At 51.8% G+C, this 27,346-nt stretch overlaps 1 protein-coding gene across 1 annotated transcript in view; it reads right to left on the bottom strand.

Annotated features, from left to right (window-relative positions):
• The window catches only part of Lmna (lamin A/C), a 21,299-nt gene extending 3,665 nt beyond the window's left edge, over positions 1–17,634 (bottom strand). The window contains exons 1-7 of the mRNA XM_050166446.1: positions 16,449–17,634; positions 3,957–4,113; positions 2,693–2,818; positions 2,355–2,525; positions 2,077–2,202; positions 959–1,179; positions 654–876 (exon numbers count right to left, since the gene is read on the bottom strand). Coding sequence (XP_050022403.1) covers positions 654–876; positions 959–1,179; positions 2,077–2,202; positions 2,355–2,525; positions 2,693–2,818; positions 3,957–4,113; positions 16,449–16,804 — 1,380 coding nt within the window. The 5' untranslated portion in view covers positions 16,805–17,634. The remainder of the gene's footprint in view (positions 1–653; positions 877–958; positions 1,180–2,076; positions 2,203–2,354; positions 2,526–2,692; positions 2,819–3,956; positions 4,114–16,448) is intronic.
• Positions 17,635–27,346: the final 9,712 nt, after the last annotated feature.

The raw sequence follows: 27,346 nt of genomic DNA on the forward strand, positions 1-27,346 counted from the left end.
TCTAATCCCAGCACTCGGGAGGCAGAGGCAGGCAGATCTCTATGAGTTCGAGGCCAGCCTAGTCTACAAGAGCTAGTTCCAGGATAGGCTCCAAAGCTATAGAGAAACCCTGTCTCAAAAAATAAGAAAGAGGGGCTAGAGAGATGGCTCAGAGGTTAAGAGCATTGCCTGTTCTTCCAAAGGTCCTGAGTTCAATTCCCAGCAACCACATGGTGGCTCACAACCATCTGTAATGAGATCTGATGCCCTCTTCTGGCCTGCAGGCATACATACAGACAGAATATTGTATACATAATAAATAAAGAAATATTTAAAAAAAAAAAAAGAAAGGAAAAAGGAAGGAGAAAGAAAGAAGAAGGAAGGAAGGAAGGAAGAAAGGAAGGAAGGAAGGAAGGAAGGAAGGAAGGAAGGAAGGAAGGAAGGAAGGAAGGAAGGAAAAGAAAGGCAGGACTGCGACCACCATCTCCGGCCTTCAAGCCCTCTATCCCCTCTAGCCTGTCCCTCGTGGACATGTATGCTGCGCCACACACACTGGTATCTTTCATCTTCTCAACAATGTAGAGATGTAGGAACTGCCACACACTCCAAAACCCAGACAGAGAGACGGATGGTCTCCGAGTCACTGAACACAGGACCCTGATCCAGAGGCTCACCTCGTTGGACTTGTTGCGCAGCCGCACAAACTTTCCTTCCTCATCAACTTCCTCCACAGCCACGCGCCCGCTAGTTCGAGCATGCTGTGAGAAGCTGCTCCGGCTCTCAGAGGACTCCAGCTTGCGCTTTTTGGTGACGCTGCCTCCACCCTGCGATTGGGATGAGTGGGAGGAGGTGCGGCCACGGCTGCGCTGCGAGGTAGGGCTGGGAGACAGGCGTAGCCTGAGAGGCAGAGACAAGGGTTAGTAGTGGTAGCTGCAGGCCAGGGGCTCCTCCCAATGTCTCCTGCCCCCTCCTGGCTCACCTCTCCTCCTCGCCCTCCAGCAGCTTTCTATAGGCATGGATCTCCATGTCCAGGGCCAGCTTGATGTCCAGCAACTCCTGGTACTCATCCAGCTGCTGCTGCATCCTTGCCCGCATCTCAGCCATCTCTCGCTCTTTCTCAGCCAGCAGCCGCCGGCTAGTATCCCGCTCCCGGGCCAGCGAGTCCTCCAGGTCACGCAGCTTTGCCTCCTTGGCTGCCAGCTGGGAAAAGCAAGGTGTGATGAGTTCCCAAGGGGTGAAAGTACTTGAAGAGGGAGGGGTACCAGGGATCTGTAGGCTCTCATTAGAACACGTATCCAGTGGTCAGGAAGCTCTTTCTAACATCTAACTGAAACCTCTCATTCTGAGGCTAGACCCCCATCTTCTTTGGTCACAAATAACACAACCATCTAAAATAATATCACTTGTGACATTGCACACCACAGTGTTATGACAGACCTGTGAAATGGGGAGAGCAAGAACAGCTTTGGAGCCTGTTCTGGAACTTGCTCTGTAGACCAGACTGGCCTCAAACTCGCAGAGATCCGCCTGCCTCTGCCTTCTGAGGGCTAGGACTAAAGGCGTGTGCCAACACTGCCCAGCCTGGCTTCTTTTCTTTTTTTGAGACAGGATCTCAAGTAGTCTAGGCTGGTCTCAAACTTGCTATATAGTTGAGGATGACCTTGAATCTCTGCTACTTCAGCCTGAAAGTCATGCACCTCCATGCCCAGTTCTGCATCATGCGAGGGATAGAACCAGGGCTTTGTGCAGGATAAGCAAGCGCTCTACCAAGGAAGCTGCAAGTCCAGTTCAAGGTAATCTCCGTTTTCAAATAGGAAACGAAGCTGGGACTATAACTCAGTTAAAACAACTGTTTACCATGCATGAGGCCTCGGGTTCAATGCCCAGCATGTACAAAATAAACAGGAAAAACCTTTCATACACAGATGGTAAAATGGAGGCCCTGAGGATCAAGGTAAGCTTACGGGGAACACCAGGCAGGCATCAGACTCCAGAGTGTGTGGTCCTGGGGTCTTCCCCTCCACTCCCCTCTTCCCATTGGGCTTCTGCAATATCTGCTCAGCCCAGTGCCCTAGTGGAAAAGGTAAACAGGTTCACCTGTTTCTGGAGCTGGCTGAGCTGGGCCGAGAGGCTGTCAATACGGATTCGAGACTGCTGGAGCTCCTCGTGGGCAGCCCCCACTAGGTTGCTGTTTCTCTCAGCAGACTGCCTGGCATTATCCAGCTGCAGGGAGCACACAGTATTAGAACAAACCTGAGGATGGTGTCACGCTGCAGCTTCGGGTCCTGTCCCATCTACCCATCCCCAGGCACACCCAGCATGGGTGGGACAGGCTGCTGGGGCAGCACCAGGAGAGGATGGGGTGAAGCCAGCACCTTGGCCGAGTATGTCTTCTCTAACTCCTTCTTATACTGTTCCACCTGGTCCTCATGCTGGGCCCGCAGCTCCTGCAAGGCGTCTGCCAGCCGGCTCTCAAACTCACGCTGCTTCCCATTATCAATCTCCACCAGACGGGTCTCATGCCGGCGCTTGGTCTCACGCAGCTCCTGAAAGAGTTCAAGACAGGAATGCACATCAGAATGGCTCCTCAGAAGCTGAGACCCCGAAGCCCTTGCTCCGTCTTGCCTTAAGCACGGGCAGCCCTCCATTAGCCTGGGAGCCGGGCTGCAGGCAGGTGAGCTGCAGCTCTCTGGCCCACGCTGCAGGCGCTCACCTCACTATAGATATTCTTCTGGAAGTCCAGCTCCTCCTTCAGGGTCTGCAGCCTGTTCTCAGCATCCACTCGCCGCAGCATCTCATCCTGAAGTTGCTTCTTAGCCTCACCTAGGGCTGCCTCAAGCTGAGAGGACAAAAGCTGAGGTCATGGACATACCAGAGAAGCCGAGTGATAGCTGTCCCCAGGGAGAATGGGACTACTCATGGTAGCCAGGGCTAAGAAATCACAGGTGAGGCCCAGGGAGATGGCTCAGCAGATAAGGATGCTGGCCCTCAGGCCCTACAGCCTAAGTTCTATCCTTAGGGCCCACGTGGCAGAAAGAGAGAACAGATCCCCGCAGCTCCTCTCAACGTGTGTTGTGGCATCCGGGGGCCCACAAAAGAAAAATAAGCGAAAAAACAAAAACTTCACTAACATCAATAATAAGCTCCCCTCTGGGATCTCCCTTTCTTGGTGCCACACAGCAGTTGAGGGCCACGTGGAAGCAGAGGGGCAGGAGGACAGAGCCATGTTCCGGGGAGGAGAGGGGGTAGGACCAACAGGCAGGGGCAGGCCAGGAAGTACCCTTATCTGCCCTGGAAAAAGTTTCCGCAGGAAGCACAGCTAAGCCATGCATCTTGGAATGTGCAGGCTGGTCAGCGGGCCTGGAAGAGCTGGGGAGAGAGGAGAGGGGCCAGCTTGGCTTTGGAGTCAGCCTGCTGGCTTCTCCTGTGTTTCAGAGTGTGATGGGGTGAGAAGAGGACTGGGAAGGGAGAACACCAGGTGCCAGCTGTCGTGGGCTCCAGGCCTGGCCCACTCCGAGCAGGCAAGAACATGATACTGCACCACTAGCTCCTCAGTCCTGTCCCTGTCATGGAGTCTGAGAGACAAGAAGGGCCAGAGAGGAAGTGGTGGGCCCTGGCACACACAGCAGTACTGACCCACACCTAGGGATAATGAGCCATGGGTGCTCTGCTAGGGCCTCTGAAGAGCTTAGGCTGTCTAGAGGAGACAGGAAGGGGAGATCTAGGGCTATGCACAGCACACTCTGCAGCTAAATGGAACTGGTTTGTGGATGGTTTAAATTCACTGTGCTATGTTCCCTGAAGGCCAAAGAAGGGTGAGCAAAGGTTTAGACTAGCTAAGTGACGCTAGACAGGTGAATGGCCTTGGGACTGGGTGACAGGTCAGACCCCTCCCAAGGGCAGGCTAAGGAAGAGTCCACATCCATCCATCAGGCTGTGTGACTGGGGTCACAGGAGGGCCCCAGACAGTGGCCTACCTTGGCTACCTGCCCCCGCAGGTCATGGAGTTCACCCTCTAGTGTGCGCTTCTCGCTGAGAGCAGTGCTCAGTGCAGCTTCCTTGGAGTTGAGAAGAGCCTCCAGGTCCTTAAGCCGGGCCTGAGCAGCCAGCAAGTCGCCTTCCTTCTTGGTATTGCTAGAAAAGAGAAGCATTGGTTTCAGGACCCTGCTTGGCTAGGACAGGACTGCCCTGTGGTCCTCCCAACTGTCAGAAGAGGGCATCCTTATCCTAGGATTGTTTGCATCCAGGAGCTTCTGGGGCTGGGTTCTCACCTCCCAAGATTTCCCAAAAGCCCCTTTTTGTTTCTCTACTCTTCCCATGACTCAGGGCCCAGGAACGTGCCTGGGGCCAAGGGCAAAGTGAGATCGCATGATATAAATGCTGGCCCTCTTCTCCTCCCATTCCCTCTAAAATAGACAGGGCACCTTTGTCTCCCACCCCCTTCCCACACAGGGCCTTAACCTTTTCCTCCCCTGGACTCCACCCGGTTCCCATTCAGTTTGCTTCCCTCCCTTGGTGCAAACAGACTGGGAGTGTCTTGGCCACACACACACACACACACACACACCCCAAAGCCCAATACCTCTCAATTTGAGTTTCAAAATGGTCTAATCCCTTTTGCCCATTATGGGACTTGGGGAAAAACAAGTCTGGCTAGGGAGACCAGGGACAAGGACAAAGAGGCATAGCATGGAACCATTCTCTTCCTAGGACTTAATCTTAAGGCCCCTGCTCCTCCATCAGAGCCATGACAGAGGCTAAACCTTCTCACTCCAGATGTAGCTCTCTGGATCCCAGGTCTGGAGCCACCCCTTATCCGTAGCTTTAGCAAGACTCTACCATGGGAGGCTGCCTCTGCCTCTCCCACATTCCTGATTCTTTCTGCTAGTGAGAGAGAGAAGCAGAGAGGCCCTAATTTCCTGAAAATCTCTGGAAAGGCTGAGAACTTTCCAGACATAATTCCTTCACAAGTACCAAAGAGGGCGGGGAGCAGTAGACCCTAGGAGTGGCAGAGAAGCCCACTCTCTAGCAAGGACCTGTTGTTAGCAGCAACCTGCAGCTTTCTCAGGTCTCAGCTGGAGCCCACCACAGAAAAAGGCACACCAGGGGCTGAGGAGGCCACTCTGGGCAACTCACTTGCTCTGCAAGCATGAAGAACTATTTGGAGCCTCAGCCACATAAAGTGTGGATGGAACCACAACATTTCCACGGCGAGATGGGAGGCCGAGAGCACATCCCTGGAAGCTTGCAGCTCCGTTACCCCCCTTATGCAGCAGCAAACAAGAAACCATGTTTCAAACCGGGTGAAAAGGGACCAACACCCAGGCTCCTGCAGCCTCCAGCTCTACCCCAACTAGGCCAGTACTCATTTGTCATCTCCCCCCTCCCCAGATTAAAAAGGAAAGAACGTGGGGGACCCACTCCAGGAAGAGCAGCTCTGATGGAAAATCCCTCAGCAATAACAGGCCTAGCAGGATAGAAAAGGCTAGACCTGGGGAGCTAAGGAGGGGGAGCCACACCCTCCCCCTGGGCTCTGCTGATCTGGGAGGCAACAGAGGCCAAAGAAGAGTGTCCCAGAGGGTGTGGTTGCTCCATTCACAAGGCAAAACAATTTATTTAATGCAACAGTGTCTTTCTCCTGCGGAGGTCTTTCTAGAACCAGAGACGACTTCTCCTCCATCTTAGCACGAAAAGCTAAAAATAAAGTCAAAACCCAGCTCAGGTTTTGGCTGCCATCCGGCCAGCTCTGGCTAGAAGCACAGCCCCAACTTTCCATGACTTCAGAACTTTTCCAAAGCTGAGGCAGCTGCAGGGGAGGAAAGAAAATGAAGAAAAAACCCGGGTGAAGCAAGTTGCAAACCAAGCATCCGAGCTCCAAGGCACCGTGTCCCAGAGGGGCCTCTTCACCATGAAGGCCTCTGCGGGGCCACTGCTGCTGCTGAGACTCACTCAGAAGGAGTCCTTTCAGAGAGGAGGGCACTGAGGCCCAGAGGAGGGGACAGCAAACAGCGGCAGGGGCCACGTTCTCACAGATTCACCCTCTACCTCACTGCCTTCCTAAACCACCAGTGTAGAAAGAATGAAGAAATAAGCCAGGAGAGAGAAGAAAGCAGAGCCCATTGAACAAATCCGTCCCTGATGGCGGTGAGGCTGCCTTTGGAACACGCTCCAGGACAGGTCCTAATTCAGCCTGCTTGGACACCTAGAGGGGGAATTCCCAGAGTCCCCCTTGTCCTTGGCAGCGGCCCTGTTGTTCTCCTGTCCTGAGTTATGGTCTCATATGCACAGGGTTGGATAATATAGTCATGTGTCAACTTAACAATGGAGTGGGTTGTGAGTTGTTATAGAAACATTACAGTGTGCTCACACAAGATGAGAGAAAATTTTGGGACCCTCCTCATATGTGACCCGCCACTGACAGAAATACTGTGTCGCATATGACAGTATGGCGGGCACTCTGGAACTATGACAGCGTTAACTCGGCTGCCCCTGGAGACAGTTGCCATCACCAATGTGATTACAGAAAGGGACAGCGGCGAGAGCTCCAGCCAGGGCCCTGAGGAAAGCAGGGTTTGAGTTCCTCTCTGTACCAATTCGGCAGATGCCTTCAATGAAACCAGGACTGTTTCCCTTCCTCTGCCCAGCGCTGAAGAGACTCCATTAAAGATGAAGACACACCCTGTAGCCGAGGGAAACCTCAAGCAGATGGAATCAGGGAAGAGCTTTTGTGGTTTTCTTCATCAGGCATGGGAGCCTCATCTAGGGGAAGGAGTCAGCCACTGTCACCCACAAGCTCATGACTCAGACCTTAGGAGCTTAGTAGACAGAAAGCCACAAGCACACCCTAAGAACTGTGTGGGGGACGGGACCAGAACCCACCCTCTTCTCTAATCCTTTTTTTTTTTTTTTTTTTTTTTGAGTTTTTTGAGACGGGGGTTTCTCTGTGTAGCCCTGGCTGTCCTGGAGCTCACTCTATAGACCAGGCTGGCCTCAAACTCAGAGATCTGTCTGTCTCCAAAGGCTGGGTGACATTGGTGCGCCATCAGGGCCCAGCTTATCTGGCTGGCTCTCTCTCTCTCTCTCTCTCTCTCTCTCTCTCTCTCTCTCTCTCTTAAAAGCCTTTCTTAAGTCTGGCATCATGGTGGATACTAACTTCAGCTCTCAGTGCTTGGGAGCAGAGGCCGGGATCTCTGTGAGTTCCAGGCCATCCTGGTACACCTAGAGGGTTCTGGGCCAGCCAGGATTACATAGTGAGATACTATTCTAACACGTGTTATCTCTGAGTTCTAGGCCACAAACCAAAAACCAAAAAAGAAAAGAAAAGAAAGAAAGAAAGAAAGAAAGAAAGAAAGAAAGAAAAACATACTTTATGGACAGCAACACAATTTACATGTTTAAATAACACTATAACAGAATTGTTTGATATTATTTAAAAAAAAAAAAAAAAGAGAGAGAGAGAGAGAGAGAGAGAGAGAGAGAGAGAGAGAGAGAGAGAGAGAGAGAGAGAAAAATTACGAGAAAAAAGGAAAAACTAAACAAAACACTATTACAATACTAGGAAAGGAGGGCCTAAGCCTGGACAGGCCTTGAGGACACTGGACAGGACTAGGCCTCTGCAGCCGGCGCAGCCATAGAGGTGTGGCCCAGCTCCAGCCCACTGGGCGTGGTAGTGGGAAAGCTGGATTTGTGCTAGGTTGGTATGGAGGACTGGGTGGGGCGACCAGGGGAGCTGGAAAGGGATAGAAACCGGGGCTCCTTGGGTGACTCATGCTCAGACCCACAATAACCAGGGCAGGGGGGTAAGTCGTCCAGGGCTCTCAGGGGCAGGGAGACCTGCCTGCCTGCGTCCTGTTCCAGGTCTGGTGTCATGAGAGTGTCCTGCGTTAACAAAGGAGTGGCTGCATCCCCGCTGCCTCTGGGGGTCGGGGCAAGAAGGGCTGGGTATCCGGTTTAACTCTTCCCAATGGGCAATCCTGGCTCAAAGAGGGGCGTGGGGGAGGGGAGCAGAGCAGTCAAGAAAAAGGTAAGTGAGAAGCCTTCGGTGGTGGGGGACAAGGCTGGGGTCCCCGGGCTGCTTTAGGGAAGAAAGACAGCAGTGGCAGAGGGGCTGGGTGGGCACAGGGCCAGGCTCTGACCCGCCCACTGAGTCATCCTCCTCGGTCACCTCAGACGCCAGATATGGAAGCCGCGCGGCCTGTTTGGCCTGGTTGCCGGGAGCAACAGCCTAAACCCAGAGGGAGTGGCCTGCATTTCCTCCTCGGTCCTGGGGGAGGGACCAGCCGCTCAGCCTCTACACTGGGCTAAAAATAAGGCGCAGGAGGGGACGACGGACCGGCCCACGCCCCGCCCTCCCGCAGCCAGCCTCACCGGCCCTCGGCGTTCCCCATAGCTGGACCAGAAAGAGCGAGCGAGGCCTCGCGCCCCTGGAGTTCCGGAAAGATCCGGTGACCCCTGTGGCTGGGCAGGGTCCTGAAGCGCTGCTCCCAGATTCTCCTGGGGACAACCCCTACCTTGATAACTTCCGGCCTACCCTGCCCAAGCCCCTGCGCGACCTGGACCCTCACTCGTTTATTGACTGTTTATTTTTAGTCAGAACAGGCTCTCAAGTTCCTAAAGTGCCTCGAATCTGCTAAGTAGTCAAGGATGGCCTTAAACTCCTGCTCCTCCTGCCTCCGCCGTCCAAGTGCTCGGACGACATGTGGTTTATGGGGTGTTGGGGATCAAACACAAACCCCTTAAGTTACATTCCCAGGCCCTATTTTTTTTCCATTAACGATGCAGTGTCCTTTATCTTAATCATGAATGATGCTTGCGCTTCATAAATAAAGAGAGGTTCAGTAGCTAACCCTCCACAGCTCCCCACCCATTCCCCACGCCCACTGAGCTCCGCTTCAGCCCAGGTTTTATCTGCGGGATCTTTGACTTTTTCTGCGTCCCTTGATAAGGTAGAACTCAGGTGCTCGGGGCTTCTAGACTGACCTTTGGCCTTATTTCTGCACTTTCACAGACGTAAGGCTGGAAAGCTGAGAGAGGGCCAGGTCCAGACACTAAAAACCTACCCACCAGGAGCAAGCAAAGAAGAGGGCGAGGGGAGCCTGGATTTCCTGGGTTCTGTTCCCAACACAAAAAGAGAAGGGAAGAGAGGGTTTGGGGGGTGAGGCAAGAGGATTACTGGAAGGAAAGGGGAGAAAGGAAAGGAGATATTTGAGTACAAGTGGTCTGAGGAGCAACAGAGATGCAGGCAGTTCAGAAGGTGCAATCTCTGAATCTCTGTCCTGGGAGATCCCAAGGAAAACGACAAAGGCCTAATGAATCTACCACCCTTGCCCCCTCTGACGTCAGGAGGCAGAGGCAGGCGGATCAGCCTGGTCTGCAGAGTGCGCTAGGACAGACAGTCCCACACCTCCCCACACAGCACATGTGCCCACAGTTGGCAAAGTCCAGCTTCCTCATGCCTCTCTTGGACTGCTAAACAGGCCTGGGATCCGAGGTGACTCAGATCCACTTCCAGAGTAGCCAGGATCTCAGTTGCTCTCGCCAAAGACAAAGCAAGTCTTAATTCCAGGAGGAGGGAGATTCTGGTAGCATTCTGGTGCCCAGAGCAGGCCAGGAGGCCTGTTGACATGTTCAGACACTTCTCCAGCAGAGGCAATGGGCCTGGCAAGGGGCCAGGCCTGAGTCACAGCTGCTATGTGTATCAACGTGGCATTGTACAGAAGAGAAGCTGGAGCCAGAGGCCAGAGCAAAGGGGTCCTAGACACCCAGCAGCAACCAGCTCCTCCACAAACTACGCCCTTCCGTTCAGTCCCCTGCCTAACTTCACATCTTTCCAGCCTGTCATTCCAAAAATCAAGCTTGTATTGTCACAAAATGTCAGGGTGGGGACAGACAAGAGGAGGAGAACAGAAAGGCAAGGAGGGTAGCCTAAGAAAACAGGATGCCCCGAGGGGACCTGAGGGACTCCTCCTGAAGTATTACTCAGCAGCAACTTCTTGGAACTTAGCAGCCCTCAGTCTGGTCACACTTATTAACCCTGACTGTCCCAGGTAGAGAGTCAGCCACACCCAAGTCAGGAAAGGAAGTAGAAGCTTTGGACTTTAGGTATCGTTGCATTTCAGCGGTAACCTGGGAAGATGCTGAGGTGGCAGCTGCTTCCGTTTCCAGAAGCCTCCTCACCATGCAGCACAACCAAAAGGCCTATCCGTCTTCCAACTCCCCGGGCTGGCTCTAATGAGATTCTATGTCCCCACGACTTCCTGCTGTGTTTGATGTGATCCTCAAGGAAAGCCCACCTCAGCAGTTTCTTTACCGACCCAACAAGCTCTGGGGCTCCCTTCCCTCTGAACCCTGTACTCCATCATGACTCAGCTCCCCCATCTGGGCCCAGGATCCTAGCCAGAATTATTCCCGGCTTCAGCAGACAGGATTCTGGCTCTCTCTCCTATAACTAGACAGTAAGGTAGGGAGACCCCGCCGAAATACTGTGCCCTTTCTTAAGGGATCTCTAAGGGCCGAGACCAACTTCAGGCTGGAGACACCGATGTGAGTGGCAGGTGAGCAGGTAAGGTCGCTGTGCACCATGCACTGGCTGCTGGCATGTGATATCTGACCCTGGCAGTTGAAGAGGTCACTCCTGTCTTTCCTACGAGCTTCCCTTCCAGTCCCCCAAACTGGTCAGTCAATGCCAGGGGCAGACTCTCCTGCTAAATGATAGGGCCCTTTCTATTGCCCTGAAGGTAGACACACTGAAATGAACTTTCTTTTCCCAACGGCAGTGAAGGCAGAACCTATGCCAAGACAGTAATGTCACAATAATTAACCATTTCTAACAAACTCTAAGAGATAGGAAGACCTGTGGTTTTAATCCCACCGCTGTGGGAAATAGTTCTATCAACAACTGCACTGGCTCTTAACTAGCCTCCAATTGATTTGGTTTCATTACTTCTCAGGTGGTATTTAGAGGACTTTTCCTCACTTTATGGGTCATTGAACTACTTTGAAACCCAAGGTCTGTCTGGAGATCTGTCCTAACTCCCTTTCTTTCATTGTTAGGAACTACAGGGAGGGAAGTTGATCAACTCAAGGTCACACAGCAATTTAGAGACAAAGGTGAACCTAGAATTACAGACACTGAGGGCAGCAGCTGTTTTAACTGAGACCTGGTCTTGTTGGTGGAACACCTTACTAAGAGATAGTGGATCCTGCACTTCTCCAGCGTCTCCCTGTGTATGCTAAAGCTTGGTGGCCTTGCCTTCAGTTCGTTCCTGGGGCCAAGGAGGAGAGCACAGAAAGACTCCACCTAGTGTCTGGGTCTCCAGATAGCCTCCTGTCAAGCTGTGACAGGTGTTAGAGCTGGGCGGGCTGGGAGGGGGGTGTGAGAGGACACAACTGTAGGTGAATGCGTCTCCTCCCAGCTGTCCTCCCAGCAGTCCCTGGCTTCAGCCTTGACAATGAGCTACTGAGTTGCTCGCAGGCGTGTTGACCGGTTGAGGCCAGGGGAAGGCAATGGCCCTAGTGAGGAACGGCTTTTCTTGGGCTCCTGAAGCACTTTCCAGCCCCCAGGTTTAGCACATCTTCTTTCCTTGTAATCAGAATGTGCTGGGGTCCCCTAGGGCCCAGGTACCCCCAAAGACACCTGTCTCTATCAGTGTGACAGTTCTGCCAGAGGGCACAGCCTCCTTCCAATCTGGGCAGCCAAGTCCTACTCCAAATCTCAAGACTAAAGGCATATTCACCATGCTCCCAGAGTTGAACTGTTTCATAATGGTTAGCCTAGCAAGTTCTGGGTCTTTCCAGGTACAGACTGAGGCAAATGTGTCACGGGTCTCAGAACAGGACCTGTAGGCAGCAGAAGTGAGCCAGTGAGCCGTCTTTCGTGCTAGAGAAGGTGTAAAAGAGTAGCCACTGGAAGTCAGACGCTCACATCCTGACCTTTCACCCCTCGGGGTATGAGATAAGCCTTTGCCATTGTTCCTATGACCACAGCCCACACAGTCTGCACCAGAGTCACTGGAGCCTGCCAATCCAGGGGCCTTAGAGGGGGACAGGTGCTTCTGCACTGTGGGTCTGACCCAGACCACTCCAGCAGTTCCTCAGGGAAGGCACACTCTGGTCACACTCTGGGCCTCTATATAGCCCAGACTAGCCTTGATTCGCCGCACTCCTGCCTCAGTCGGGAGGGGATTACAAGCTGTGCTACCACACCCGACTAGTACTAGAGACTGAACATAGGGCTCCAAGCATTTTAGACAAATGCTTTACTGAGCTTTAGCTACAACCCAATATACAGTGTGTGCATGCGCATGCGTGTGTGACAGGAATGGAACACGGCCCGGGTGTGCTAGGTAGGCACCGTGTCACAGAGCCACACCCTAGCCCTTTAGCCATTCTAATTTCATATGCTCAGTGCCTGTTCCAGATTCTACCAGGTTTTTTTTTAATTTTTATTTTTTTAATACTTTATTTATTATTTATTATGTATACAATATTCTGTCTGTGTGTATGTCTGCAGGCCAGAAGAGGGCACCAGACCTAATTACAGATGGTTGTGAGCCACCATGTGGTTGCTGGGAATTGAACTCAGAACCTTTGGAAGAGCAGGCAATGCTCTTAACCACTGAGCCATCTCTCAAGCCCCAGTCTTTTTTTTTTTTTAATAAAAAATTTCAAAATGTGTGTATGTAGCGATTACGATGTATTGTGTGGTTGCCCACAGAGCTGTGGAAACCAGAAGAAAGTATCAGATCCCCTGTCGTCACAGGCAGTTGTGAGTTGCCTTTGGGAACTGAGCGCAGGTCTTCTAAAGTGTTCTTAACTGATGAACCGTCTTTCTAGTACCAATCATATAGTCTTCAGAGTTTGAGAGACGTCGGGCATGGCGACGCATGTACTTAACCCACCACTCGAGGCAGAGTCAGGTAGATTTTTGTGGTTTGAAGCCAGCCTGGTCTACATATCTGGTTCCAAGCCAGCCAGCACTACAAAATGAGACTCTGTCTCAAAAAATAAACAAACAAAAGAGTGGGGGTGGTATGTGTGTGTGCATGTGTGTATGCGTGCATGCATGTGTGGTGTGTGTGTGCGCGTGTATGTGTGTGTAGAGCTGGCTCAGTGGTTAAGAGCACTTGTTCTTACAGAGGACTCAGTTCAGTTCCCGGCACCCACATGGTGGCTCACAGCCAGTTACAGAGAATCTGAGCCTCCTCTGACCTTCCCAGGCATCAGGCGTGCAAGTGGAGCATAAATGCAGGCAAAATACTCGTACATCGGGCTGGAGAGATGGCTCAACAGTTAAGAGCATTGCCTGCTCTTCCAAAGGTCCTGAGTTCAATTCCCAGCAACCACATGGTGGCTCACAACCATCTGTAATGAGGTCTGGTGCCCTCTTCTGGCCTGCAGGCATGTGCACAGACACAACATTGTATTCATAATAAATAAATAAATATTTAAAAAAAAATACTCGTACATCTAAGCATTTTAAAGAGCAGAAGAAAAATAAACGACTAGTTTATTGAGGCTTGGCAAGATGAGTCAGGGAGTGAAAGTGTTTGCCACCACACCTAACCACCCGAGTTCCACAAGCGCTTGTGTCACAGAAACAGAACCAGATCCTGCAAGTTGTCCTTGACTTCCATTGGTGTCATCCCTCACAAAGAAGAAAGAAAAGAAGATTGAGCACTCAGCAAGCAAGCAGTGAGTAGGGAGGAACTACAGGACAGCCAGCATCCTCTTCTTGTTTGACTTTACTCTTGTTATGCTATGAGATAGCCCTGACTAACCTTGTAAATTCAGCTAACCTAACCTAAACTTGGTTCTCCCCGCCTCTGCCTCCCGAGGCTCCCAGGAAAGGAGGCAGGGGACTATCAAGACGGCTTAATGGGTAAGAGTGCCCGGCATGGAGCCTGACAACACTGAGTTCAATCCCCAAGCTCCACATTAAGAAAAAAGAGAGGGGGCTGGAGAGATGGCTCAGTGGTTCCCAGCAACCATATGGCCGCTCACAACTATCTGAAGATCCAGTTGCAGGGGATCTGACACCTTCACACCAATGCACATAAAATAAAGTTAAATAAACCATAAGAAATATTTTAAAAAAAAAGAAAAAAGAGAGAACCAAATTTCCCAAGTTGTGCTCCGCCATGCACACTGAGGCAGATATGCACACTCGCATACACTTAAATAAAACTAAAGAGGGAGGCAGGGAAAAAACCCTGGTTGCTCGGACGAAGGCAGAAGATGCAGACATTCAGGCCCCATCCTTCCCTTTTAAGACATCTATGGTCTACACCCCATCTCCTGTTAGCTCTTATAAAGTCACTAGGGTGGAAGAGGCTGCAGCTGTCCTGCCTGGAGTAAGGCCTACTCACCCCTAAGCCTGGAACTGGTGAGCCTTCCCCATGCTTCCAACTGTCCCCTTCTCCCAGCTTAGGTGCCTAAACCCCTTGAGAAGAAGAAAGAGGGGCCCTTCTTTCTTTCCCTCCCCTTGAAACTTTTAATCCAGCTGTAAAAGAATGGGCCTGTGGGTGTGGTTGAGAGACCTGAGCTGGGTTGTGTCAAAGACTGTCACAGGGTCTCACAGACAAGCTGTATCTAACTCCAAGCCTGACCCTGAACTCTGAGCTCCAATTAAACATTAAACCAGTCACCTTTCCCAGCCTTGGTGCAAAGGCTTGGTCAGTTCCTTTCTTCCTCCCCAAACTTCATTCAGGCCATTTTTCTACCTCAGCCTGAGCTCAACAGCCACACCAAGGAGCAGCAGCCATTTGCCTTCCTTCTACAGACAGAAGGGCAGACACCCCATCTTAGCTACCTTTATCCACCCAGTCCCACCCGCCTTCCCGGAAGCCCCATCTCCCTCCTCAAGTTAGGATCAGGAGAGAACAGAGGCAGGTGGCTAAATATAACAAGTCCACACATCACCCGGCCCCTACCCCACAAGTGCACACACCACCTGGTGTCCCAGGCCTGGACAGCTGCATGGAGGCAGAAGACTAGATGAACAAGAAGCAATAGACACCACCCACCCGCCCTGTTTCTGATCAACGCTGTCCCCAGATCCACTACACAGTTTCTCCACTGAAGAGCATTGGTGGCTGATTGAACGAGTTTAGATGACAGCTAACTAGTTAACACACTGGGACTTTTCTAACCTTGCCTCATACATTTCTCACTAAGTTGTTCGTTTCCCTCATGGAAAAAGACTGGACCCATAACTTCTGTTTGCACTTGAGGAAGCGATGGGTCGGCCATCCTTACCACCTGGGATCTAGTAATGACCAACCACAGACACACAGAGTTTTGGCAGAAGATAATGCAAAAGGAGGAAAGAGGAGGAGGTTAAAGCTGCTGCCTGTAGGTAGGTAGGCATTTTCAAAGCTGTGGCTTGGGTCTACAGCACAGAGAAAAGGACCAACAGCACAGAAGCAAATGGGAGTCAAGGAGGAAGAATGCGGCCAAGACTTCGCAGGCTTTGGAGGGCCTTCTTAGAAAGAAGGTGGAGTCAAGAAGGGTGCGGTAGGGTGGAGCAGGGATGGGTGAGGCGGGAGTGGCCTGAAGCTCTCTAACGGCTGGATTTCAAAAGTGTCATTGTATTCCAGCAGTTTAATAAGTCAAGATCAAGACATCAGCAGCCGAGAGGATGGGCCAGAAAGAAGTCTGGCTTGGCTAGGAAACTGAAAGCGGCTCACCAGCTGAGGGAGAAAAGGTCAGAGCTTCCAAACCTTGAAGTCTCCAAGCAGAGAGGCCCTGAAGTGGGGTGCCCGAGACCCAGGCAGAACAGTATTTCCTGAGCCATTAGCCTCTGCGCCCAGCCTCTCTCCCCTCCCTCCCTTGCATTCCTGGGCCAGGCAGGCCAAGGGCTGTGGGATCTGCGGGGGAGCAAATCTCCTGGTGTGCTTCTTTCTGGTGGGCCTGAGAGTCTAGGAAAAGTCCCAGACATTCCCAACTCCTAGAAAGAAGCAGGCCATGCTGACACAGCCATGAGGGAAAGGAGACTGTGCTGCCTTGGTGAACCCTCTATAGTACCACTGGACAAATGTCAGAATGGGAGCTGTTTCACCAGACACCATGTGTTCAGAACCACGTTGGGCAAATTGGTATAGTGCCAAGACTCCCAAGAAAGTTCTACTAAAACCCTTTCACCCATTCTGATGTGTCCCAGGTGTTCAGAGTTCCAAGACCCGGTAGAGCCAGTTCTGTCTTGCTCAAGCCCATCCCCCAAGCTCCAAATGGCCATAAAATCCCACCTTGACAGAATGAGGCCCTGCCGTCAACCACACTTGATCCTAAGGTCCCCACTACTCTTTACTTCCCCCACCCTCTCACAGAGACCCCTCCCTTCTGTGTCCTGTCTCGACTATTCCCCTTGGCACTGCCAGTCACCCGCGGGAGGCAGTTCCGGGGAGGGAGGGGACTAAGTGGCCAGTTACTGGTGACTGCTGCCTCTCTGGTGCCGGCCTGGCCTCACTCACCGAGCCTTCAGCTCCTTGAACTCCTCACGCACTTTGCTCAGCTCCAACTGCAGGCGGGCGCGTTCCTTGGCCACAGAGTCGAGGGTCTTGCGGGCATCCCCCAGCTCGGCCTCGTAGGCCGCCTTGATGCCAGACACCTCACGGCTGACCACCTCTTCGGACTCGGTGATGCGAAGGCGCAACCCTGCATTCTCAGTCTCCAGGGAACGCACGCGATCAATGTACACCGCCAGACGGTCGTTGAGCTCCTGAAGGTCCTCCTTCTCCTGCAGTCGGGTGATCCGAGTGGGCGACAGCGGAGTAGAACTGGCCTGCGCCCCACTGCGGGTGGCGCGCCGCTGGGACGGGGTCTCCATGGCCGGCAGGGTGGCAATGCTGCCCGCTGGGCAGGGGTCCCGAGAAGGGCGCGGGACTTGGACAGAAGGACAGAGGCTGCTCAGGGGCACAGCGAGCCGGCGACTGGCTCTAAGCTCGCTCTTGGCAGGCGTGGAGATCTGGGCTGGGCGCTGGCGCACCTCGGGATCTGGGTTGGCTGGTGTCAAAGCTGAGGCTGCGTTCCCGCGAACACTGAGTCACTGACAGCCGGGCACAGGCTCTAATAGGCCCTCCTTTACAGGGGGTGGATCCGCTGGTCTTAAAGGAGCCATCCCAGACCCAAAGGGGCGGGGGCAGGTATGGTGAGGAGGGGCCAGGACCGCCAAGCCCCACCCTCTCCAGAACACCGCTTTCTGGCCTGGGGCTTCACAGTATAGGTTCCTGCCTGCTCAACTCTTTCAGCTCCAAGCTTGCCTTTGGCTTTCTGGGGTAAAGAGCAGAGCCAAGGAATGAGAGTGGGTGGGTAGTGGTGAGGGACGGGGGAAGTAGGTGCAAAGTGAGGGAGAGAGCCAGGCATTGCCATGTAGTCAGGAAATTGGGGGGTAGGGCTGAGGCTGGTGCCCATCAGTGAGTCACTCAGCCCTCTTCCACCACCGCTCCCCCCCTCCAGTAGTAACAGTGAGTCACCTCTCCCCCACGCACTGGGACGGGCCATTCAGGGCTGCATTTCGGCATGCCAGGAGTGGGATGGCGAAGGAACGTCTGGATTTTTAGGTGGCTGAGGAACTACTTTATGTCCTCAACTTCCCGATATTTCTGACTTTGAAACCAAGCATTGGGTTTTAGACCGAAGAAATAAGCCTTCCCCAGAGAAGGCCAAGAATAGAAGTCAGGAGCTGGCCCCTTTCCTTTGAACCCAGACAGTTGGAAAAAGTCTGCTGAAATCCCTCCACTTCAGCCCCTTTCTACAGCTTACCCCACCCAACCAATTCCAGAACTGTACTTATTTTAGTGGCTAATTTAAAACAGATACCGGAGCTGCGCACGCATTCATGGCACTGGCCAGGACACCAGGCTCCTTTTGTGACTGGAGGAAGGGCCTGCAAAGAGGACCAGGGTGGGAAGTGGGGACAGCTACCACAGGCTCTCCATCCTGCTTACCCCTCCTCAGTCGCACGAGCCCTCACTGACCAGACTGCCTCCCAGAGTAGTAACCCTGGTCCCAGGTTCTTCAGCCTCCAAAGACTCCCCGGATCAGCGGCCTAGAGCTCTCCTGTAACCCTGGTTACACCAGCCCTGTCATCGTCTTCCGCAGTGTCTCCCTGTCTATTCTGTGAGGAGGCACTGGGACATTGATTAGGCTGCCAGTTCCTGGATTTCCAAAATATCAGGGCTGGGTAGGTTCTGGGCCATGAGCTTAAGTTAGAACTCTGGGAGAGTTTTTTCTTTCTTTCTTTCTTTCTTTCTTTCTTTCTTTCTTTCTTTCTTTCTTTCTTTCTTTCTTTCTACTTATTGGGCTCTGGTTTTTTGAGACAGGGTTTCTCTGTGTATTCCTGGATGTCCTGGAACTCACACTGTTGACCAGGCTGGCCTCAAATGCAGATATTCGCCTGCTTCTGCTCCCTGAGTGGTTAAAGGCATGCACCCCCACCACCAGGCTCTGGGAGAGTTCTTACTCCTCTGAGGGTGTCTGGGCAGTGTGGTGAGGATACAGGATGCACCTAGGTGAGGGGACCTAGAACAGGCCTTCCCTGCAGTCCTCTCCCTCAGGATGTGGCACTGACACTCAACTTCACAGACATAAACAACAGCAAAAAAGTTTCTCCTGCCTATCCTGCTCCTAGTTCCTAAACTAGAAGCAGAGGCAAGTGGGCAAGCCAGTGAGACGTGAGAGCTGGGGCTGTTCCCGTTCCCTCCTTCCCCCTCCCTGGCCTGGCTTCCCTTCCTGGCTTTCCTAACAAAACCACACTTAACCCTTCTTATCCTACCAGTCCCCATTTTGGGGGGGAAAAAAAGGTATAGAAGAAGGCTTCCACTCCAAACTGTACTCAGCGCTCACCGAAGGATCTGTGTCACCACTATAATCAAGATGGCCTCAATCATAACCTGAATTTCAGAGGGCATCTTTTCCTGAGGGTCCTATCCTGTTCTGGGTCTCAAAGACCTGAGTCTGTTCCTTCTCTGTGAAGACATCAGTGACAGTGCTGGAAGCCACCTGAGAGAGTGGGAGGCCAGGGGCATGGCAGGTACCAGCTCTCATTCCTGCCTGCTGCGTGATGTGGTGTGACGTGAGCTCTGCACCTGCCTTCCTTGCTCCTCAACTGTCACTTGAGCAAAGGAGCCACCAAAGACCTGGGAACTGGGCTCCCAGAGTGTGGAGTTCTCCAAACCATGCCACAAGGCCGCAGCATTACTCAAGGGAGCCTCCCACTGGCAGAGAAGGATGGGGAGGATCAAAACTAATAGTCGGACCAGGCGGTGGTGGCAAACCAAAAGCTACGGCAAAGCCCTGTCTCGAAAATAAAAAAAAAAAAAACTAATAACCGGGCAGTGGCGGCGCACACCTTTAATCCCAGCACTCAGGCAGAGGCAGGCAGATCTCTGTGAGTTTGTGACCAGCATGGTCTACAGAGCTAGTTCCAGGACAGTTAGGGCTATTATACATAGAAATTCTGTCTCAAAAAAAAAAGGAAAGAAAACAAACAAGAAAAACCTATGGTTAAAGAGCAGCCTGGAACCCTGGAGGTGGTGGCACACACCTTTAATACCAGAAGTTGGGAGGCAGAGGGCAGAGGCAGGCGGATCTCTGAGTTCAAGGTCAGCCTGGTATACAGAGTTCCAGGACAGCTAGGACCATTACATAGAGAAACCCTGTCTCAAAAACAAAACTAAAAAAAAAAAAAAAAAAGAGCAGCCTGGAACTCAAAACTGGATAATGAATTCCACATGGAACCCAGAAGTCTGGGTGCTGAAGCATTATGGGAATATAACCCTGGAGTCTAAGAGATTGGGCACTTGCCATCAGCAATCTTAAAGAGGGACCTGAGGGATGAGGGACTGAGCCTTGTTCACTTGTGTGCTGGTGCACCAGGAGTGCTCAGTGGCCTCTAAGAGACAACGCATCTGGCCCTGTCACTTTTGGGAGAGCAACTCAAGTAAGTTATCTCATGTTGCAGAGTCTCAGTTCCTCCGTCTGTAAAATGAAGCGGTTCTGTAGGCAACACACACTGCAGGAAAAGTTCCTTCTAAAGGTTTAGGGCTGTTATAGATGTGCCTCAAGTGTAGATGGAGAATTTACTCATTCAGCAAATATTTATTGAGGACTTACTATGGGCCAAGTTTTTCTAGGCACTAGGGATATAGTAATAAATAAAACATAAAAACTGGAACTGGGGAGCCAAGTGTACTGGCATGCACCCTTTTTTCGTTTTGTTTTGTGTGTGTGTGTGTATGTGTGTGTGTTTGTTTTTCGAGACAGGGTTTCTCTGTAGCTTTGGTGTCTGTCTTGGAACTAGCTCTTGTAGACCAGACTGGCCAGGTCACAGAGGCCAGCCTGCCTCTGCCTCCCGAGTGCTTGAATTAAAAGTGTGCGCCACCACTGACCAACTGGAACTAGCTCTTGTAGACCAGGCTGGCCTTGAACTCGCAGAGATGCAGAGATCCGCCTGCCTCTGCCTCCCGAATGCTAGAATTAAAGGCATGTGCCACCACCACCCAGCTTTGGTATGCGCCTTTAATCCCAGCACTTAGGAGGCAGAGGCAGGAGGATCTCTGTGAGTTTCAGGTCAGCCTGGGCTACAAAGTGAGGCCCTGCCTCAAAGTAGATAGACAGATAGACAGATGGACAGAGTAAAACAGAATGGGTTGGAAGTATAGTTCAGCAGTAGAGCACTTGTGTAACATATGTAAGGCCAGGATTCCATCCCTGGCACCACACACATCCATGTGACACACACACATCAGAGACACACACACACAAAACCAATAACAACTACGACAAAAACAAAAAACAGTTAAAAAAAAAAAAACCCTTCCCTCTTGGAGCTCTAGTAGAGGTAGCTGGTAAATAAAAGACAGAATTCCAGTTAACAAGGCAGTGAGCGTCAAGGGCATAAAAATGCAAAGCAAGCAGGCAGGGTGGCTCACACCTTTCCTTTATTCCTGGCACTAGAGATATAGCAATAAATAAGCAAGTTCCAGCAAATGCTGGGATGAAAGGCATGGGCCACCACTGTCTGGCCTGTTGTTTTGAGACAGGGCCTCACTATGTAGCCCTGGATGGCCTCAAGCTCACAGAGATCTGCCTGCCTACTGAGTGCTGGGACTAAAGGTGTGCCCCCATCACATCCGGCTCCTACAATTGTTTTAGAATTACTTGTGTGTCTGTGTGCACCATGTATGTATGGGCACCCATACCACAGCATGAATATAGAGGTCAGAGGGCAACTTTATGGAGCAGGTTCTCTTCTGCTTTCATGTGTGCTCTGGGAATTGCTCAGGCTGCAGGCTTGTGTGGCTATTTCTTTTTTTATGATTTTTTCTTTTTTTATATATTTATTTTATTTATTATGTGTACAATATTCTGTCTGTGTGCATGTCTGCAGACCAGAAGAGGGCAGCAGACCTCATTACAGATGGTTGTAAGCCACCATGTGGTTGCCGGGCTCGAACTCAGGACCTTGGGAAGAGCAGGCAGTGCTCTTAACCACTGAGCCATCTCTCCAGCCCCTGTGTGGCTATTTCTTTACCTGCCATCTAGTCAGCCCCTCTATAATTTTCTATAATTTTGTGGGTTTGTTTTTTTTTTTTTTTTTGGTTTTTTGAGACAGGGTTTCTCTGTGGCTTTGAAGCCTGTCCTGGAACTAGCTCTGTAGACCAGGCTGGTCTCGAACTCACAGAGATCCGCCTGCCTCTGCCTCCCGAGTGCTGGGATTAAAGGCGTGCGCCACCACCGCCCGGCTAACTTTGTGTTTTTATACACATCCCCAACATGGACCACAAAGTAACTGGACAGGTTGGACAGTCATGCCCTACACTACATGTGAGTCTGCCATTCCCCTAATCAGAGAGCAAGGAGGCTGGAGCAGGTCAGCTCGGACACAGCCTCATCCAAACCTAGGCCTGCTTTACTACCTTCTGCTAGGACTTGTGTGGGAGGTGCAGGGCATGGGCTGGTGCCAGAGGACTTCTGTGCACAGGTCTAAAATGGAAAAAGCAGAGGGTGTGTCCTGACCCATGGAGGGAGGAGCGAGACTGGGAGGTGAGAATGAAGGGACAGGATGGACGATGATGTGAAGGTGGAGAGGGGACCTGATGCTGAGACAGAGTCCTAAGGTGAGGACTCTAAGCTGCTAAGTGGGCTTGAAGTGGAGGTGAGAAGAAAAGCATTGAGAATGCAGAGGCAGGGGCAGGTGTGGTTGTAGCTACTCAGGAGGTGATAGAAGGTGGACTTCTCGAGTTTTCTGCCAGCCAGGGGTACAGAGGGAGACCCTGTCTCAAAACAAACAAGACAGAGGTACTGGCCTTGGCTCAGCAGAAGCTGCAGGGTCCCAGAGGCAGGGTAATCATAACTGGTGCAGGAGTGTTGAGGGATGCCTCCGGCTGCTCGGTACCAGGGATAGCTCAGCAAAGCAGAGACATTATTAGTTCTGTTTGACAGATGAGAAAAGCAAAGTCCTGAGATTTAAGTTACCTGTGTAACACAGGGCTTCCCAACCCTGGCACGACGGCTGCTTCTCTGTCCTGGGAGAGACTGTGCAGAGTGGGTGTTTCAGCATCTCAGAATATTACTTACCGAATGCCAAGAGTACTCCTGTCCCCAGTTAGGGCAATCAGAAAACATCTCCAGACATTGCCAAATGTCCCTGGGGGAGGACCAAATCACCCCCATCTAAGAACCACTTGTCTAATGTCATATGGTTAGTAGCAAAACTGGAACTTTAATACAGGTTGGTCTGGCTCCAAAGAATGAGATCTTAACACTAGGCTATGATACTGTGTCAGAGTACCTGGATACGCCTGGGTCGGAGGCGTGAGAGATCAGGGGACCTCAGACCACTGGACAGTGGGGCAGGGCTGACTCAGGAGAAAGGAGGTGATGGTGACTTAGAAACCTAAGTCATGGCTTGGGAATCCCTTCAGAGTGAGCTCCTGAGGGCTGTCCTTGACTTATTCTTCCTCTGATTACAGGGTACCTGTGCGCAAACACTGCTGAGCAGTGAACCAAGTGTGCGCCGGTGATAGTTATCGCCCCTACAGTGGGAGACCTCACCCCTCTTTAATGGCTGCCTGTGGCAGGCTCCCAGCTAGGGGTCATGTGGAGGTGACCTGCTTAACCTTCACTTTGACCTTGTGACATAGGCATTGTTATCTGTACTTGGTCTGCCAGGAGCCCCAAACTCTTGAGAGGTTGAGAAACTGGAAGGAAAAGCAGGACTTGTTCCCTCTGGGACTCAGGAGTGAAGAAAACGCCCAGCTGATTGGGGCAGAGGTGGGCGGGGCCGGGCCAGCCTTAGGAGAAGTGGCTGATGACTATTTGTAAAGCCTGCAGACCTCTTATCTAACTGGTCCCATCAAAGCTCCACTTAGTTAAGCAACAGATGCAGAAACCTCACTAGTTGGCCATTTAGAACCCCTTTCTGATAAACCCTTATGTCCTTCAAGAGGTCCCCAAACCCCAGAGAATAGGCCCTTACTCTTCATAAATGGGCTCCTGCACCCCGGCATGGTGCTAACCCTCATGTTTGGAAGGAAGCAGCAGAAGGGCTGGGAGTTCAAAGTCGTCCTTGGCTACACAGCAAGTCTGAGGGCAGCACGAAGTAATTTGACTTAAACGAGACTATTGTTCTTCTATTTTCTTTTCTTTTTTGTTGCTTGTTTGGTTTTTGAGACAGGGTTTCTCTGTGTTTACCTCTGGCTGCTGGCTGTCCTAGAACTTACTCTGCAGACAAAGCTGGCCTTGAACTCACAAACGTTGGCCTGTACCACCTCCCTGCCAGAGAATTTAACTTAAAAAAAATTAAAAAATAAAAAGTAAGTTTGATGGTTTCGCACCTTTAATCCCAGCACTGAGGAAACAGAGGCAGGAGGATCTCTTTGCTAGAGGCCAGCCTGGTCTATAGGGCAAGTTCCAGGACAGCCAAGGCTACACAGAGAAACTCTGTCCCAAACACACACACACACCAACAACAACAAAAGTTGGCATCTGAGGGAGGGCTGAGGATCAGAAGACTTGGCCTGGGTGTGCCAGACTCCCCAGATTCCCCCAAGATAGGCTCTGCTCCTTTATCACCCGACCCTAGCAGAAAGGGCAGCTGGCTGGAGCCAGTCCACTACCAGGCTGGCACTGCCCTTCCTAAGAAATTGGAGGCAGCTGACCTCACTGCTCCAGACAGGAGGGTAGGTGCAGCTAGCTGAAGGAGAGGGGTCAATCCACTCACACCTGACATCTGGGCGCGTCTCTGAGTTGGCAACCATTTCACAATCAAAAATCTCTCTGAGGAGCACAAACAAGTACCATCATCCCCTTATTACAGATAAAAGAATGGGAGGCTTGGCCAGGTTAACTGATTTGCTCAGGGCCACATAGCTGACAGGTGACATAAGAGAAAACCCCAAACACTAGGCAGGAACTCAGACCAACAGCAAACTGTGTTGTGCCCAGGAGCCAGCTAGCTGTTACCTAGAAGGTTCTGGTCTCTGCGTTCCAAAGCACACCCCCTCCCCACTTGGGTGCCTCGAGCTACTGTAGGGACACTCACCGCTCTACACAATACACACCAGACTAGATCAAACAAAGATCAGCCTGGGGGCTGAAGGCCTTCCACAGTGCCTGCTTTCCTCTCCCTCCCCGACTCCACCGCACCAGCTGGGAGTTGGGGGTAGGGTGGGGGTGGGGAATATGAACGGAAAGGGCAGGCCGGGGGCGGGGCACATGGCTGTCCATCCTCCAGCCACTGTGTCGGGGCGGGCATCCCGGCTGCTCCTCGGCGGGCCGCTCCCACCCCAGCCCGCGGCTGCTGTGCAGAAGGCGAGTGACGCACGCTATTGCGTGTGGGCGGCCGCATGTGAGCATGTGTGTATCTGTGTGTGTGGTTGCTGGGGCCTCCCCGGCCTCCTAAATGGGGGTTTCCTTTCCCTGTTGCTAAGGAAACAAACAGAAGCGCCACAACTGCAGAATGCCAGCAAGAGAAAAGGGTCGGTTCCCCGCAACCCCCAACATTTTCCAGGAACTGTGTGTGTGTGTGGGGGGGGTGTCCTTGTCTAGGTGACCAAAATGTTTATGAGGCATGGAACTAGGATGAACAATTGTTCTGTTCTTCTCAGGACTGAAGGAATTCCTAGCAAAAGGAAGGTTTATGCTAATCTTGGGGTGGCTGGTCAATTTACTTAAAGCACAAGAGTTTTGTAGGGGATGCCCTCTTTAAGAAATAGAACCCTGGTTGGCGCCTTTAATTCCAGCACTCAGGAGGCAGAGACAGGTGGACTCTGAGTTTGAGGCCACCCTGGTCTACAGAGTGAGTTTCAGGACAGCCAGAGCTACACAGAGAAAGCCAAAACATAAAATAATAAATTCGACCTGGCTGGGCATGGTGGGGCATGTCCTCTAATCCCAGAATTCCCAGGCAGAGGTAGGTGGATCTCTGTAAACTCTAGGCCAGCCTGGCTACACTGCACATCCCTGCAGGTGGGAGGCTGAAGGCCATGTCATAAAGGCGGTGGCTTCACATGTCCAGATGAAGTCAGAGTGAGACTGTTGTGTGTTTGTTTTGTTTTGTTTTTTGTTTTTAAGGGAAGTGTGTTGGGGAGGGACTGGAGAGACTGCTGAGCAGGTAGAGCCCTGGCTGCCCTTGGAGCTATCCTGGGTTTGGTTTCCAGTGCCCACGTGATAGCTCACAGCCATCCAGAACTCGCTCAAGATAATCTGATGTCCTCTTACAGCAGCCACAAGTGTCGGACACCCACGTGCAGGCAAGCCGTTCCTACACAGAAACAAATAAATCTTTTAAAAATGTTTAAAGAAAGACAAGAAAGGCCGTGGTGGCCCACACCTTCATTTCAACACTCGGAAGGCAGAGGCAAGAGGATCTCTGTGAGTTCAGGACACCCTGGACTACAGAGTGAGTTCCAGGACAGCCAGGACTACACAGAGAAACCCTGTCTCAAAACAACAACAACAAAACAACAAAACAACAACAACAACACCTTTTTTCTGTGTTTGTAGTTGTTGTTTGTTTGTGCCACTGCTGCCCTGACAACTGTGCTGTTTTGTGTCCCGTGCCTACATAAGACCTTGTGGGAACTGGCAGGCTCCTCTCAGAAGGGCAGAGAAGAGCCCGGCAAACCAGAGGCTGATATTTTGCCATTCTAAGTTTCAGGGTACCTCTGCAACTGTCCTAGCCCCCAAACTCCTCAAAGTCAGCCTCCACAGCTCCTGTTCCTAGAACTTGGAACGCTAGAGTGGTACTTCGTGAAGAAATGGGGAAGAGGAGTTGAAAATGGGAGATCAGTAGGTTGGGCTGGGGGATGGGGACCAACTGTTTGAACAATGTTCACTTCTAGAAGACAGAAAGAGCTTCAGAGTTGGGAGGAACCCAGGTCAGTGAAGTCCACTGTCCCTAAGCCAGCCTACAGGCTTGCCCCAGAGGGATATCCGCTGGCCATGTCTGTCCAGGAAGCTCCCAACTCACAAGGTACCCTCGCCTGAGCACATTGGTCTAAAGTGTACCTCATCACAGAGACAGGTAAAGAAAGAAACACTGAAGAGGTTTAGACCCTAACCTGGGAGTCTGGTCACAGGTGCAAACAGGTTCTCTCTAGCCATGACCCCCAGGCTCAGGGAGGTTCATAACCTCTTGCCTCTCACCTGTGATCCCCTCAAGCCTACCTCGGAAAACATAAAAGTGGCATTAGCTTTCCTGATGGGGAATTCAATGTTAGACGGGACTCAGTGCCTCTTTCCTTTCTTAGGAGTGTAATGGAGCTGAAAGACATTTGAAGGCAGGGCATATTTCCTGTCGGAGGAAAGAAGCCCAGGGCCTAGTGAGCACCAGCAGTGTCAAAGGAACCACACTCAGGTGACACATCCGCAGGGATGTGCAGGGCCAGAGGTCCCTCTGACTTGGAGGGAAGCCCTTGCTCAGTCTCTTAGAGAGAGGATGGAGAGGCAAGAGGGAAGAATGGTCAGAGTAGGGAGAGAGAAGGCTGGGGCGGAGCAGGCACGAGGGAGGGAGGGCCAGAACCACATCTGGTGGGCAGGCTCCGGCCTGGAGTGGAGCTGGGTAGAGAAGCCATGGAATTGAGGAGAGGGGCAACTACTCTGGCTGCCACCAGTGCATCAGTTCCAGATCTTGGTGGGGCAAATATTTACCCTATGACAACAGTTGCTAGGCCGACAGGATGGAAGCCAATAGCTGGAGGCTCTTCCAGGCTCCTCCTTGTCCCTCATTTAAAAAAAAAAAAATAGCTTGGAAGGTGAGCCACAGGCTTTCTTTCCTCTGGTCTTCACCATAACATTTGGAAGGTGAACCACAGGCTTTCTTTCCTCTGGTCTTCACCATAACACTGGAGGCCCTTAACGCACC

This window comes from Alexandromys fortis, unplaced genomic scaffold (assembly GCF_014885135.2).
Source record: "Alexandromys fortis isolate MF-2015 unplaced genomic scaffold, M_Fortis_MF-2015_v1.1 scaffold_152, whole genome shotgun sequence".
Classification (NCBI taxonomy): Eukaryota; Metazoa; Chordata; class Mammalia; order Rodentia; family Cricetidae; genus Alexandromys; species Alexandromys fortis.